At 39.1% G+C, this 16,432-nt stretch overlaps 1 protein-coding gene across 11 annotated transcripts in view; it reads left to right on the top strand.

Annotated features, from left to right (window-relative positions):
- Nucleotides 1–16,432, top strand: part of HDAC8 (histone deacetylase 8) — a 234,451-nt gene that overhangs the window by 40,328 nt on the left and 177,691 nt on the right. For 8 of the 11 annotated variants that reach the window (XM_058714052.1, XM_058714056.1, XM_058714054.1 and 5 more), the window contains exon 5: nt 12,854–12,961. The exons of the other annotated variants lie outside the window; for them this stretch is intronic. In XM_058714052.1, the coding sequence (XP_058570035.1) occupies nt 12,854–12,961 (108 nt within the window). The remainder of the gene's footprint in view (nt 1–12,853; nt 12,962–16,432) is intronic. 11 annotated transcript variants of the gene reach the window in all.

Below are 16,432 nucleotides of genomic sequence, written 5' to 3'. Positions count from 1 at the left end.
AATAATCCATTAGTCCATAGTGATATTCAGTAGAGAAAGAAGGGAATAAGGGGAGAAAGATCTTTTTTCTAGGAAAATACTAGCTAATAAATATAGGAGGAAGATAGAATAGAAAATCACTTTATGCAGCTCCCAGTATAATAATTGATTTTGACAAAGATTATCAACTGGATGCTAAAACCATTGAGTAAAAAGTTCTTGGGGAACAGGATATTCACACAGTCTCAAATTATTACCTCACAAGTTCCTTGCTAATTACTAATGGGGAAAGGTCCATTTACAATGGGAAAATCTGGCAGTCACTAGGTTAAACAAGTGATTAAACCTAGCATTGTCAAAACCACGACAACCTGACCTTGTACCTCCTGATGTGATGTAATAAGAAGTACAGAGCATCATTTTTGAAATATTCTTGCCAAACATGTTTGACCTGAATCTAAATATGAAAGTAACAATTAGACCTAGAGTGTGTGACTTCCAACAAGTCAACTGGCCTGGATTGTTCAAAAAGCCATTTTCATGAAAATAAGGTAGAGGAATTGTTCTAGATTGAAAAAATAGCATGAGCTCTAACAATAAAATGCAATGTGCCAACCTTGAATGGATTCTGAATTGGAGAGGGAAATCATAAACAGCTATGAAATACATTTTTGGAATAACTTAGTAAATTTGAATCTAGACTATGATATTATTAAATTAATATTGACTTCTCAGGGGTAATAATGTGGAAACCTTCTTTTTCTTAGGAGATGCATGCTGAAGTATTTAGGAGTGAAGTGTCCTCATATTTGTAACTTACTTTCAAATGGCTCAGGAAAAATGTGTGTGCATGTGTGTCTGGAGAGAACAAATATGAGAAATTAGTAACAGTTTGTGGATCTAAGTATGAGATGTGTGACTACTTGTTGTACCATTCTTCTAACTCTTCTGTAGGGTTGAAAGTTTTCAAAATCAAAGTTAGAAAAACACTTCTTTTTAAAGCCTTGGAAATATATGGTGAGGTTCAACAAGCAGTGCTGAGACAATTGGATACACACATGCAGAAAGGTAAAATTAGACCCTTACCTCATACCATACACAAACATTATCTAAAAACGGGTAAGAGGCCTAAATGTAAGGGCCAAAGCTATAAAACTTATAAAAGAAAATGTAGGATAAAATCTTTAAGACCTTGGTAAAGCAATTATTTCTTGGGTACAACAACAAAAGCATGATCCGTAAAACAAAACAAAACAACATTTCGACAAACTGGACTTTATCAAAATTAAAAACCTTAGTACTTCAAAAAACATCATTATGAAAATAAGACAACTCGTAAACTGGGAGAAAATATTTGCAAAATACATATCTGATAAAGAACTTGTATCTAAAATATACAAGTCTTACAATTCAGTAATAATAACAGACACCCCAATTTAAAAATGGGAAGGGATTTGAATAGACACTTCACCAAAGACAATATATGAATAGTTAAAAAGCACATGCAAAGATGCTCAATATCGTTAATCATACAGAAACCCAAATTAGAACCACAGTGAGATATCACTACACACCTACTAATATGGCTGTAATAAAAGATAGATGGTAAATGTGGGCAAGGATGTCCAGAAACAGGAACCCTTGTACATTTCTGGTGGGAATGTAGACTGGTACAGACACTTTGGAGAACAGTTTAACAGTTTCTTAAGATGTGAAACTTATCATACATCCCACCAATTCCACTCCCAATAGAAATAAAAACATACGTCTACACAAAGACTTGCACAAAAATGTTCCTGGAACATCTATTTTGTTTTATTCTATTTGGTTGTTCATAATAACCAGAAAGTGAGAACAACCCAAATTTCCATCAGCTGGTGCATGGGTAAACAAAATGTGGTATATCCATATACTGGAATACTATTCAAGGATTTAAAAAGGAATGAAATATTGATGCGGGCTGCAAAATGATTGAGCCTCAAAAGTATTATGCTCAGCAATCATGCTCATAGGTATTTACCCAATTGTGTTGAAAACGTATGTCCAAACAAAAACATGCACACAAATGTTTATAGAACTTTTTTCATAATTGCCAAAATTTAGAAGCAACCAAGATATCCATCAATGGTAAATGGATAAGGAAACTGTGTTATATCTATGCAATGGAATGTTATTCAGCAATAAACAAATGAGCTATCTTGTATAACTAAAATAAGCTAAGAGGATAGAACTTAAATATTCTCATCAAAAAAAGATAAATATGTGAGGTGTTAGGTGTGTTAATTGATTAGATGGGGGTACACCTTTCACAATGTCTGTGTATCAAATCAACACAATGTACTCTTTAAATATCTTACAATTTTATATGTCAGTTATACCTCAATAAAGCTGAAATTTTTTAAATATTTTTAATGTTTTTTTTTTGAGACAGAGAGAGAGAGAGACAGAGACAGAGTGTGAGTGGGGGAGGGGCAGAGACAGAGGGAGACACAGATCCGAAGCAGGCTCAGGCTCTGCCCTGTCAGCAGGGCTCGAACTCACAAACCATGAGATCATGACCTGAGCCGGTCGGACACTCAACTGACTGAGCCACCCAGGCGCCCCTGGCTGAAATTTTTTGAATTGAGCTATCAGCTCATGAAAAGAAATGTAGAAATTTTAAATGCATATTGCTAGGTGAAGGAAGCCAACCTGAAAATACTGCATACTATATGATTTCAACTATATGACATTCTGGCAAAGGCAAAACTATGGAGACAGTTAAAAAGATTAGTGATTGCCAGGGGCTTGGAGAGGAGGGGAGGAATAATTAGGTAGAGTACGGAGGATTTTTGGGGTGGTGAAACTATTCTATATGATTCTGTAAGTGTGAATACATGACACTTTACATTTGTCAAAACTCATGTAACTGTACAACACTAAGAGTGAACCCTAGTGTAAGCTATTGATTTTAATAATAATATGTCAGCATTGTAACAAGTGTAATGCTAATGCAAGATGTTAATAGGGAAAACTGTACGTGGGGGAAAGGGTATATGGGAACGCTCTGTTCTATCTGTTCAATGTTTCTATAAAGCTAAAACTGTCCTAAAAAAAACTCTATTAAGAAACTATGCTAAGTAAAAGAAGCCAGATAGAAAAGACCACATATTGTATAATTCCATTTATATGAAATGTTCAGAAAGATAAATCTATACAGAGAGTAGATTAGTAGTTTCCTGGATCTGGGGGTAAGATCAGGGATTAACTGTAACGGATATGAGGAATCTTATAGGAGGGATAAAAATGTACTAAAACTAGATTATGGTGATGGATGCCTAACTTAATAAATTTATTAAAAATAATTGAATTGTACACTTAATATGGGTAAATCTTATGGTATCTAAATTATACTTTAATAAAGCTGCAAAAAAATTCACTTGATCTCACATTTAAAAATTGTCTGTTATATATTAGTTCCTTATAACTGTGAATCATATAAATAATGTGTAGTAGGATCCCATGTTCATTGATGAGAAAACTTAATATTGTTAAGATGACAATACTCCCAAGTTGATCTACAGATTCAACACAATTCCTACCAAAATCCTAGGTGGCTTTTTGTGGAAATTGACAAGGTGATCCTAAAATTCATATGGAAATGCAGGAGACCTACAGAAAGCCAAAACAATCTTGAGAAAGAACAAAGTTGGAGGACTCACACTGTAATCAAGACAGTGTAGTGCTGGCATAAGAATAGACATATAGATCAATGGAATAATGGAATTCAGAGTCCAGAAACAAATCCTCACATTTATGGTCAATTGATTTTTGATGAAGGTGCTAAGACCATTTATAGGGAAAGAATAGTGTTTTCAACAAATGGTGCTGGGACAGGTGGATCCACATGCAAAAGAATGAATTTGGACCTCTACTTTGTACCATACATAACAGTTAGTTTACAATAGACCACAGACCTAAATGTAAGAGCTAAAACTATACAACTCTTAGAAGAAAGCATAGGAATAAATCATCATAACCTTGGCCTAGACAAAACCTTCTTAGATATATCACCAAAAGCACAAGCAAGAAAAGAAAAAAATAAATAAATTGGACTTCCCCAAAGTTAAATTCCTCAGGGCTTCAAAGAACACCATCAAGGCAGTATTCTGTTCGGCCCCAGGCAGGATCCTCTGCCCCTGTCCTGAGTTGTGCAGAGCCCTGGAGCGTGGGGCCACTCTGGGGAGGAGCCACTGGACGTCGTGGATACCACCTCCAGGCCTGGAGGGGACAGCTGTGAAGTCTTGCTCTCACTGCCTTTCTGGTTTCCCTTTTCTACCTGGAGTATTTCAGAACACATGCGTTTTGTATGCCTTAGTTTCTGTCATCGGTTGGATCTCTCCACTGAGAGAGCTAAGGCTTCTTAGTCATTGGGATCAGGTACTGCCTGTGGTTTACCACGTGGGGGTTTGCATTGGCAGTCCTGGCATATAATCCAGACACTTCTACGCATTGTCTTCTTGGGCTGGTTATTGATGTCCCTAATCTTCATTGCTCAGCTTATGAGGGGGAGTGGCAAGAATTGAGACTGGAGACATAAGCAGGAGTTGAACATTATGATCTTCTATGCCGTGAAGAAGAATTTGGAGTTTATTTTAAAGGAAGTCCGGAAGATGGCGGCGTAGGAGGACGCTGGGCTCACCGCGCGTCCTGCTGATCACTTAGATTCCACCTACACCTGCCTAAAGAACCCAGAAAACCGCCAGAGGATTAGCAGAACGGAGTCTCCGGAGCCAAGCACAGACGAGAGGCCCACGGAAGAGGGTAGGAAGGGCGGCGAGGCGGTGCGCGCTCCACGGACTGGCGGGAGGGAGCCGGGGCGGAGGGGCGGCTCGCCGGCCAAGCAGAGCCCCCGAGTCGGGCTGGCAAAAGCGGAGGGGCCGGACGGACTGTGTTCCGACAGCAAGCGCGACTTAGCGTCTGGGAGGTCAGAAGTTAACAGCTCTGCTCAGAAAGCGGGAAGGCTGGAGGACAAAGGGAGGGAGAGCTGCTGAGCCCCCGGACGGCAGAGCTCAGCTTGGCGGGGAACAAAGGCGCTCGCCAGCGCCATCTCCCCCGCCCATCCCCCAGCCAAAATCCCAAAGAGAACCAGTTCCTGCCAGGGAACTTGCTTGCTCCGCGCAAACACCCAACTCTGTGCTTCTGCGGAGCCAAACCTCCGGCAGCGGATCTGACTCCCTCCCGCTGCCACAGGGCCCCTCCTGAAGTGGATCACCTAAGGAGAAGCGAGCTAAGCCTGCCCCTCCCGCCCCCGTGCACCTTGCCTACCCACCCCAGCTAATACGCCAGCTCCCCAGCACCACAAGCCTGGCAGTGTGCAAGTAGACCAGACGGGCCACACCACCCCACAGTGAATCCCACCCCTAGGAGAGGGGAAGAGAAGGCACACACCAGTCTGACTGTGGCCCCAGCGGTGGGCTGGGGGCAGACATCAGGTCGGACTGCGGCCCCGCCCACCAACTCCAGTTATACACCACAGCACGGGGGAAGTGCCCTGCGGGTCCTCACCACTCCAGGGACTGTCCAAAATGACCAAACGGAAGAATTCCCCTCAGAAGAATCTCCAGGAAATAACAACAGCTAATGAACTGATCAAAAAGGATTTAAATAATATAACAGAAAGTGAATTTAGAATAATAGTCATAAAATTAATCGCTGGGCTTGAAAACAGTATACAGGACAGCAGAGAATCTCTTGCTACAGAGATCAAGGGACTAAGGAACAGTCACGAGGAGCTGAAAAACGCTTTAAACGAAATGCAAAACAAAATGGAAACCACGACGGCTCGGATTGAAGAGGCAGAGGAGAGAATAGGTGAACTAGAAGATAAAGTTATGGAGAAAGAGGAAGCTGAAAGAAAGAGAGATAAAAAAATCCAGGAGTATGAGGAGAAAATTAGAGAACTAAGTGATACACTAAAAAGAAATAATATACGCATAATTGGTATCCCAGAGGAGGAAGAGAGAGGGAAAGGTGCTGAAGGGGTACTTGAAGAAATTATAGCTGAGAACTTCCCTGAACTGGGGAAGGAAAAAGGCATTGAAATCCAAGAGGCACAGAGAACTCCCTTCACACGGAACTTGAATCGATCTTCTGCACGACATATCATAGTGAAACTGGCAAAATACAAGGATAAAGAGAAAATTCTGAAAGCAGCAAGGGATAAACGTGCCCTCACATATAAAGGGAGACCTATAAGACTCGTGACTGATCTCTCCTTTGAAACTTGGCAGGCCAGAAAGACTTGGCACGATATCTTCAGTGTGCTAAACAGAAAAAATATGCAGCCGAGAATCCTTTATCCAGCAAGTCTGTCATTTAGAATAGAAGGAGAGATAAAGGTCTTCCCAAACAAACAAAAACTGAAGGAATTTGTCACCACGAAACCAGCCCTACAAGAGATCCTAAGGGGGATCCTGTGAGACAAAGTACCAGAGACATCACTACAAGCATAAAACATACAGACATCACAATGACTCTAAACCCGTATCTTTCTATAATAACACTGAATGTAAATGGATTAAATGCGCCAACCAAAAGACATAGGGTATCAGAATGGATAAAAAAACAAGACCCATCTATTTGCTGTCTACAAGAGACTCATTTTAGATCTGAGGACACCTTTAGATTGAGAGTGAGGGGATGGAGAACTATTTATCATGCTACTGGAAGCCAAAAGAAAGCTGGAGTAGCCATACTTATATCAGACAAACTAGACTTTAAATTAAAGGCTGTAACAAGAGATGAAGAAGGGCATTATATAATAATTACAGGGTCTATCCATCAGGAAGAGCTAACAATTATAAATGTCTATGCGCCAAATACCGGAGCCCCCAGATATATAAAACAGTTACTCATAAACATAAGCAACCTTATTGATAAGAATGTGGTCATTGCAGGGGACTTTAACACCCCACTTACAGAAATGGATAGATCATCTAGACACACAGTCAATAAAGAAACAAAGGCCCTGAATGATACATTGGATCAGATGGACTTGACAGATATATTTAGAACTCTGCATCCCAAAGCAACAGAATATACTTTCTTCTCGAGTGCACATGGAACATTCTCCAAGATAGATCATATACTGGGTCACAAAACAGCCCTTCATAAGTTTACAAGAATTGAAATTATACCATGCATACTTTCAGACCACAATGCTATGAAGCTTGAAATCAACCACAGGAAAAAGTCTGGAAAACCTCCAAAAGCATGGAGGTTAAAGAACACCCTACTAACGAATGAGTGGGTCAACCAGGCAATTAGAGAAGAAATTAAAAAATATATGGAAACAAACGAAAATGAAAATACAACAATCCAAACGCTTTGGGACGCAGCGAAGGCAGTCCTGAGAGGAAAATACATTGCAATCCAGGCCTATCTCAAGAAACAAGAAAAATCCCAAATACAAAATCTAACAGCACACCTAAAGGAAATAGAAGCAGAACAGCAAAGGCAGCCTAAACCCAGCAGAAGAAGAGAAATCATAAAGATCAGAGCAGAAATAAACAATATAGAATCTAAAAAAACTGTAGAGCAGATCAACGAAACCAAGAGTTGGTTTTTTGAAAAAATAAACAAAATTGACAAACCTCTAGCCAGGCTTCTCAAAAAGAAAAGGGAGATGACCCAAATAGATAAAATCATGAATGAAAATGGAATTATTACAACCAATCCCTCAGAGATACAAACAATTATCAGGGAATACTATGAAAAATTATATGCCAACAAATTGGACAACCTGGAAGAAATGGACAAATTCCTAAACACCCACACTCTTCCAAAACTCAATCAGGAGGAAATAGAAAGCTTGAACAGACCCATAACCAGCGAAGAAATTGAATCGGTTATCAAAAATCTCCCAACAAATAAGAGTCCAGGACCAGATGGCTTCCCAGGGGAGTTCTACCAGACGTTTAAAGCAGAGATAATACCTATCCTTCTCAAGCTATTCCAAGAAATAGAAAGGGAAGGAAAACTTCCAGACTCATTCTATGAAGCCAGTATTACTTTGATTCCTAAACCAGACAGAGACCCAGTAAACAAAGAGAACTACAGGCCAATATCCCTGATGAATATGGATGCAAAAATTCTCAATAAGATACTAGCAAATCGAATTCAACAGCATATAAAAAGAATTATCCACCATGATCAAGTGGGATTCATTCCTGGGATGCAGGGCTGGTTCAACATTCGCAAATCGAACAACGTGATACATCACATTAACAAAAAAAAAGAGAAGAACCATATGATCCTGTCAATCGATGCAGAAAAGGCCTTTGACAAAATCCAGCACCCTTTCTTAATAAAAACCCTTGAGAAAGTCGGGATAGAAGGAACATACTTAAAGATCATAAAAGCCATTTATGAAAAGCCCACAGCTAACATCATCCTCAATGGGGAAAAACTGAGAGCTTTTTCCCTGAGATCAGGAACAAGACAGGGATGCCCACTCTCACCGCTGCTGTTTAATATAGTGCTGGAAGTTCTAGCATCAGCAATCAGACAACAAAAGGAAATCAAAGGCATCCAAATTGGCAAAGATGAAGTCAAGCTTTCGCTTTTTGCAGATGACATGATATTATACATGGAAAATCCGATAGACTCCACCAAAAGTCTGCTAAAACTGATACATGAATTCAGCAAAGTTGCCGGATACAAAATCAATGTACAGAAATCAGTTGCATTCTTATACACTAACAATGAAGCAACAGAAAGACAAATAAAGAAACTGATCCCATTCACAATTGCACCAAGAAGCATAAAATACCTAGGAATAAATCTAACCAAAGATGTAAAAGATCTGTATGCTGAAAACTATAGAAAGCTTATGCAGGTAATTGAAGAAGATATAAAGAAATGGAAAGACATTCCCTGCTCATGGATTGGAAGAAGAAATATTGTCAAAATGTCAATACTACCCAAAGCTATCTACACATTCAATGCAATCCCAATCAAAATTGCACCAGCATTCTTCTCGAAACTAGAACAAGCAATCCTAAAATTCATATGGAACCACAAAAGGCCCCGAATAGCCAAAGTAATTTTGAAGAAGAAGACCAAAGCAGGAGGCATCACAATCCCAGACTTTAGACTCTACTACAAAGCTGTCATCATCAAGACAGCATGGTATTGGCATAAAAACAGACACATAGACCAATGGAATCGAATAGAAACCCCAGAACTAGACCCACAAACGTATGGCCAACTCATTTTTGACAAAGCAGGAAAGAACATCCAATGGAAAAAAGACAGTCTCTTTAACAAATGGTGCTGGGAGAACTGGACAGCAACATGCAGAAGGTTGAAACTAGACCACTTTCTCACACCATTCACAAAAATAAACTCAAAATGGATAAAGGACCTGAATGTGAGACAGGAAACCATCAAAACCTTAGAGGAGAAAGCAGGAAAAGACCTCTCTGACCTCAGCCGTAGCAATCTCTTACTCGGCACATCCCCAAAGGCAAGGGAATTAAAAGCAAAAGTGAATTACTGGGACCTTATGAAGATAAAAAGCTTCTGCACAGCAAAGGAAACAACCAACAAAACTAAAAGGCAACCAACGGAATGGGAAAAGATATTTGCAAATGACACATCGGACAAAGGGCTAGTATCCAAAATCTATAAAGAGCTCATCAAACTCCACACCCGAAAAACAAATAACCCAGTGAAGAAATGGGCAGAAAACATGAATAGACACTTCTCTAAAGAAGACATCCGGATGGCCAACAGGCACATGAAAAGATGTTCAACGTCGCTCCTCATCAGGGAAATACAAATCAAAACCACACTCAGATACCACCTCACGCCAGTCAGAGTGGCCAAAATGAAGAAATCAGGAGACTATAGATGCTGGAGAGGATGTGGAGAGACGGGAACCCTCTTGCACTGTTGGTGGGAATGCAAATTGGTGCAGCCGCTCTGGAAAGCAGTGTGGAGGTTCCTCAGAAAATTAAAAATAGACCTACCCTATGACCCAGCAATAGCACTGCTAGGAATTTATCCAAGGGATACAGGAGTACTGATGCATAGGGGCACTTGTACCCCAATGTTTATAGCAGCACTCTCAACAATCGCCAAATTATGGAAAGAGCCTAAATGTCCATCAACTGATGAATGGATAAAGAAATTGTGGTTTATATACACAATGGAATACTACGTGGCAATGAGAAAGAATGAAATATGGCCTTTTGTAGCAACGTGGATGGAACTGGAGAGTGTGATGCTAAGTGAAATAAGCCATACAGAGAAAGACAGATACCATATGGTTTCACTCTTATGTGGATCCTGAGAAACATAACAGAAACCCATGGGGGAGGGGAAGGGAAAAAAAAAAAAAAAAAAAGAGGTTAGAGTGGGAGAGAGCCAAAGCATAAGAGACTGTTAAAAACTGAGAACAAACTGAGGGTTGATGGGGGGTGGGAGGGAGGGCAGGGTGGGTGATGGGTATTGAGGAGGGCACCTTTTGGGATGAGCACTGGGTGTTGTATGGAAACCAATTAGACAGTAAATTTCATATATTAAAAAATAAATAAATAAATAAATAAATAAATAAATAAATAAATAAATAAAAGAACAAAGAACACCATCAAGAAAGTAAAAAGACAAGCAATAGAATGAGAGAAAACATTTACAAATCATGTACAGGCATATCTTAGAGGTATTGCAGCTTTAGTTCCAGACCACTGCAAGAATGCAAATATCACAATAAAGTGAGTCAAATGAATTTTTTGGTTTCCCAGTGCATATAAAATGTATGTTTATACTGTAGTCTACCAGGTTTGCAATAACATGTCTAAAAAAACAATGTGTATATTTAATTTTAAAATACTTTATTGCTAAAATAATTCTAACTATCATCTGAGTTTTCAGTGAGTCATAATCTTTTTTGCTGGTGGAGGGTTTTGCCTCAATGTTGATGGCCACTGATTGATCAGGGTGGTCATTGCTGAAGGTTGGGGTGGCTGTGGTAATTTCTCAAAATAAGACAGTGATGAAATTTGCCACATATATGGACTCTTCCTTTCAACAATTTCTCTAGGATGTGAGGCTTTTTGATAGCATTTTAACCACAGTGGAACTTGTTTCAAAATTAGAGTCAATCCTCTCAAAACCTGCCACTGCTTTATCAACTAAGTTTCTGTAATATTCTAAATCCTTTGTTGTCATTTCAACAATCTTCACAGCATCTTCACCAGGAGTAGATTCCATCTCAAGAAACCACTTTCTTTGCTCATCCATTAAAGTTTTATCATGAGATCACAGCCATTCAGTCACATCTTCAGGCTCCACTTCTAATTCTAGTTCTCCGCTATTTCCACAAGCCTTCAATTTGTTTAAAAAAAAAAAAAGCATTATCTGTGGAGCACAATAAAGTAAAGCGTAATAAAACGAGTGTGCCTGTATCTGATCAGAGGCCTGTGTCCAGAATACATAAAGAACTCTTCCAACTCAACAATAAAGAGACAAATAGCCCATTTAAAATATGGGCAAAGGATTTGAATAGATGTTTATCCAAAGAAGATGCACAAATGGCCAATGAGCACATGGAAAGATGTTCAACATCATTGGTCATTAAGGAAGTACAAACCAAAGCTACAATAAGATATCACTTCACACCCACTAGGATGGCTACAATCAGATGACAAATGCACGTGAGGACAGGCGAAATTAGAACCCTCATACATTGCTGGTGGGAATGCAGCATGGTACAGCCACTTTGGAAAACAATTTGGCAGTTTCTCAAAAGCAAACCATATTACTGCACATGCATACCATTATCCATTTGATGTTCTTAGGAACAGCAGGAAGGCCAATGCCACTGGAGCAAAGTCAGTAATGGGGACAGTGGCAGGAGAGGACAGAGAAATTGGTAAAGGCCACATCACAAACGCCTTGTGGACCATGGTAGGATGTTGGATTTTATTTTGAATGTGATGGAATTTTGATCAGGAGGTCTTGGGTCTTAGTGAGTTTGTAGTATCCATTGTAAGGCCTTAGAAAGAGACAAGTAGAAGTAAATGACTACTGAGCAGGCTTGAAGGCCCATCTGTGATTGGGAACCATAAATGTGTAATGGTGTACATCTGCAGTTACATGGTTTGTTCCACTAGCACTTGGCCATCCTACCCAGAAAAAACAGGTGGTCACAGAAAAAACAGGCGGTCAGACTAGTTTAAGGTGGGGATTTGAGGTTCAGATGCTAGAAGAAACTGGCTAAGGTAGTTTACCATAGTAAACTAACTCATAAGTAAGTACTAATGTAGGTTTTTACAGAGAAAAATCACATTTTCAGGAGTCTTTTAAAAAGGAAGTACTGTATTTCTGCCTTTTGCCATCTTTCACTGCTTTGCTGTAAGCAATTTAGAAGCAATTAATTTAGTGAAAGGAGCATTGAGAGGAGACTTAAATACGAGCCTCAGCTCTCCCAGTGACTGTGACACCAAGGGTAAATTGTCAAAGCCAACAACTGTAAGAAGACTAAAGAAATTATCTTTCTGGCTGCTTGTTAAATGATGCCAAGAAACTAGCTTTGTACCATTAAATAAAACTCTTCAACCTTTCTTGGCAACAATTCTTCCAAATTTCCTCCATGTTACCAAATTTCTCCTGATGCAGTTTAGCCCATTTTCCTTGTGCTAGAGATCACCTATACAACATCCCTTTGTAGAATATAGTTTAAATCAGATCCTACCCCTCCTTTGCTCAAAACCCTCCAAAGCCTTCCTATCTCACTGAGAATGAAGTCCAAACTCCTTGTGATGGCCCCTGTGATTTGGTCCCATCAGAACTCATCTTGTACCACTCTCCTTCATTAACTGTGTTCCAGCCACACTGGCCTTTCAGCTTCTCAAATAGGCCAAGGAAGTTCTTTCCTGCCTCAGAGCTTTTGCAATGCTGCTCTCTCTGCCTGGAAGACTTCTCCATCTCAGTATGGGTGAGTTTCGTTTCACTTTTCAGGTCTTTGTCTAAATATCACCTATTCAGAAAATCTTTCCTGACCAACCTATCTGAAGTAGCCCCCCCACACACACTCTGTTATTCTCTATCACATTACTGTGTGTTATTTTTGTAATGTTGCTTGTCACCGTATGCTGTTTTCTTGTTTGTTTTTGTATTTTTCATCTGCTTCCACATACCGCCCCCCACACACACACTGTGAAGTCCTTGAGAATAGGTTATTATCTGTATTATCTGTTCCTCTTTATTCCCAGAGTATAAGACAGAGTGAGTGCTGAATACAAATTTGTATGTTGAGGGAGGAAGGAAGGGAAAAACCTCTTTTGTTACCTGCACCCAATAAGTAATCATTAAGATTATTCCTCAAACCCTTAGTTATTTGTATTGTCCTCTACTGGACTCTTCCATAAGTGGAATAAAATCCTGATTTCCTGACTGATCTTGAATATTAAAGAGAGGATTATCATATTATAGTCTTTCAGAGTCAGAACTAGAAGTCATCTATTCTAACCTCTCTCTCCATATAGAAACCTTTCCACAGCATCTATCCCAGGATTCCGTAAGATGCCTCAGTGGGAACTACAGGAAGTAAAATGGTAGCTGAATATACAGGGTTCTGGACCACCCAAGTGTCCACCCCCTACTCACGCTTCAACCAGAAAAGTCTTGATTTTGTTTGTTTTCCATATTGGGATTCCACATAAAATTTCACTTGAAAAAATAAACAGTCTGCTGCTTAAGAGAAGTTTGAAAACTACAGATCTAGGACACCTGGCTGACTCGGTCAGTAAAGCATGTGATTCTTAGTCTCGGGGTTGTGAATTCAAGCCCCACATGAGGCATAGAGCTTACTTAAAAAGAACTACAAATCTGATCTATGCCTGAACATGCGTATCTTGATATTCCATCATGCCATTTTTACATCTCTGTCTTCAGTATTCAAGGATGACACTACTGACAGCAATCACCACTTGTGCATATGTTTTGTCACTACAAAGGCAAATCTACCACCAAATGATTCTTTCTACATTTAAAGCCTGTCCATTGGTTTGAGGCACTCACCATGAGTTAAATAAGGTGTTTATTTCATAGACTTATCTTGATGCTACACATCAAGATGGTCTGTGCGATCTCCTATCAGTCTCACTGAATCCTGTGCTGCAGTACTCAGAACCACTTAAAATATGACCTTACAGTATATCTTCCACTCTCTTTATTTATTTCACATCAGTGAATTACCTTCTTGGTTTCCATATTAAATTTCATCAGAGTGATATCCACCCACTTTGCCAATTGATTCAAGTCATTTCAATTTTAAGTGACTTCAGTTTTTTGTTCTACCAAACAAAACTACTGCATCTAACTTTATTTTTTTGGATATATTTAATGCAAAGCTCCCTGTTTTATCACAAATTAAAATTAAAAATAAGGCTAATGACATGTCTCTAGATCCAGGACCAGCTTCTGCCTAAATCCATGCTTTGTTTCTCTGTTTGTTTGTTCTGGGGTTGGGGGGGGGGGATGGAGGGGAGCAATGAGTCATGGACTCTGATTTGGGTACTGATCAGCCCAATTATTAGTCCAATGTTTTTCTAGTTTATCACATTTGAATTTGTAAATGTATAATCTGAACATTATTTTTCTCTTTTATTCAAGGTAAATAATATGAATCCTTTTCTCCATTCTTAAGGCATTTCATCATTCCATAAATACTCTGAAACAAAAATATATTTTTAGAGCCCACCATGAGCCAAGCACTGTGCTAGCTATTGAAGGTAAAGATGAATAAGAGATACAGTCCTTGCTCTCAAAGAGTTTATAGTCTTGTAGAGGAGAGAGGTACAGGAAGTAATCATTGCAAGACAGTTTGATAAGTACTATGGTAGAGGTTTGAATAAACTGCCAGAGTACAAAAAGGGAATCAACTTTCTTTGCCTGGGAAAGGAAGGTGGAACTTCAGGGCCATCTTCCCAGCCAGATCTTAAAAGATGGGTAAAACGTTGTCAGAGGAGATGGAAGTCATTCAACATCCAAGACTACATATGTGCAAAGCCCCAGAGACTTAAAGAATATATTATGTTTGGGATAGAGGGAAAAGTTTAATGTGGTTAAGTTGTTAAGGGGAATGGTGAGGTAAGAGGCTTGAGAAGTAGGCAGAGACAAGACTATGAAGGGCTTTGTGTACTATGCTAAAGAAAGGATCTTTTTTCTTATAGGCATGCACACTCATTGAGTGTTTTTAAGCAGGGTAGTGACATTGTCAGAATTGTGCTTTAGAAAGTTATAACGAGCAGTGTAAAGTGTGTGATAGGGAGGGAACACTGGGAGGAACATAGCACTACTGAGAACTCCACAGTATGTGGCCAATTCCCTAAGGATCCTGGGATATAAATCATTTTTGTTTTTCAACTGTAAAGGAGGAATAGCCATTTCTTCCCTTACTTCACATGGAGCCAATAAGAGTAAATGAGATCATATGTCCTTTGAGCCTCTTAGAAGAAAGCCTCCAGGTTAGGTCTAGGTAGTTGGAAATTGAGAGAAGTATAGTCTATACTGTATAATTTAACACTTTTTCATGCACACCTTATGGTTTTTTAAATGTGTATTTGTTTTATCTTACAGCTTGATTCAACTCAGTCATAATCTTTAGAAGGGTGGGGTCCAGGACACCTTGCATTGTCCACAACCCCTAGTATAGAGACAGAGCACAGAATGAGTCCTCAGAACCTTCCTGCAGACTGATTACATACAGTGTCCCCTCTTAGGCAAACTGCTTGAGACTGAGGTATCAGAAGAAGGCTACAGTTCTACTTGGGACTGGTAGCAACGTTATATTTCAGGGCTCATTTTCTAGGAGTGGCCAAAAAGATTCCAAGTCTTGTTAAACTAGGCCTATGAGTACCCCTTTACTTCCTGCCTTGGGTTTGACACCTTCTTATAAATATGAGGTAAATTACAAAAGCTCCCTCTATATAAAATAGAAATAATTATCATTTTGCTAGGAAGTCACAATCTACAGCTGAAAAATGTTGAGTAGAATATATATATGTATATATATATATATATATGTATGTATATATACACATATATAGTGAATAAATTTTTAATTGTGAATAAAATTTCAAAATATAGTCATTTGTTGCAGAAAAAGTGTAAAAATAATGCTCAACTTTTTATGTTTTGTCTTTTGGGTATTATAATTAATGTAGGCATAACTTGACAACAACCTAGATGTTTTTCATCCAAGGTTTGAACAATTTCAGTAATACATGGTAAAACTTTGTAAAGGGGCTTAATCCTATGACGAAGAGACATTTAAGGAGCTCCCACATGTTTTTCTTGTATGTCAAAAAATTATCCGAGATCTGCATCAGCAGAAGCTAGAAAGTCTGAAAGCATTCCCTGCATTTTGAAAGCAAGCACTTTTCTCTCTCTCCTGATTTGGCAG

The sequence above is a fragment of the Neofelis nebulosa genome, chromosome X (genome assembly GCF_028018385.1).
Source record: "Neofelis nebulosa isolate mNeoNeb1 chromosome X, mNeoNeb1.pri, whole genome shotgun sequence".
NCBI classification, from domain to species: Eukaryota; Metazoa; Chordata; class Mammalia; order Carnivora; family Felidae; genus Neofelis; species Neofelis nebulosa.
The sequence above is the reverse complement of the archived record's forward strand: the minus strand, read 5'-3'. Positions and strand labels throughout refer to the sequence as shown.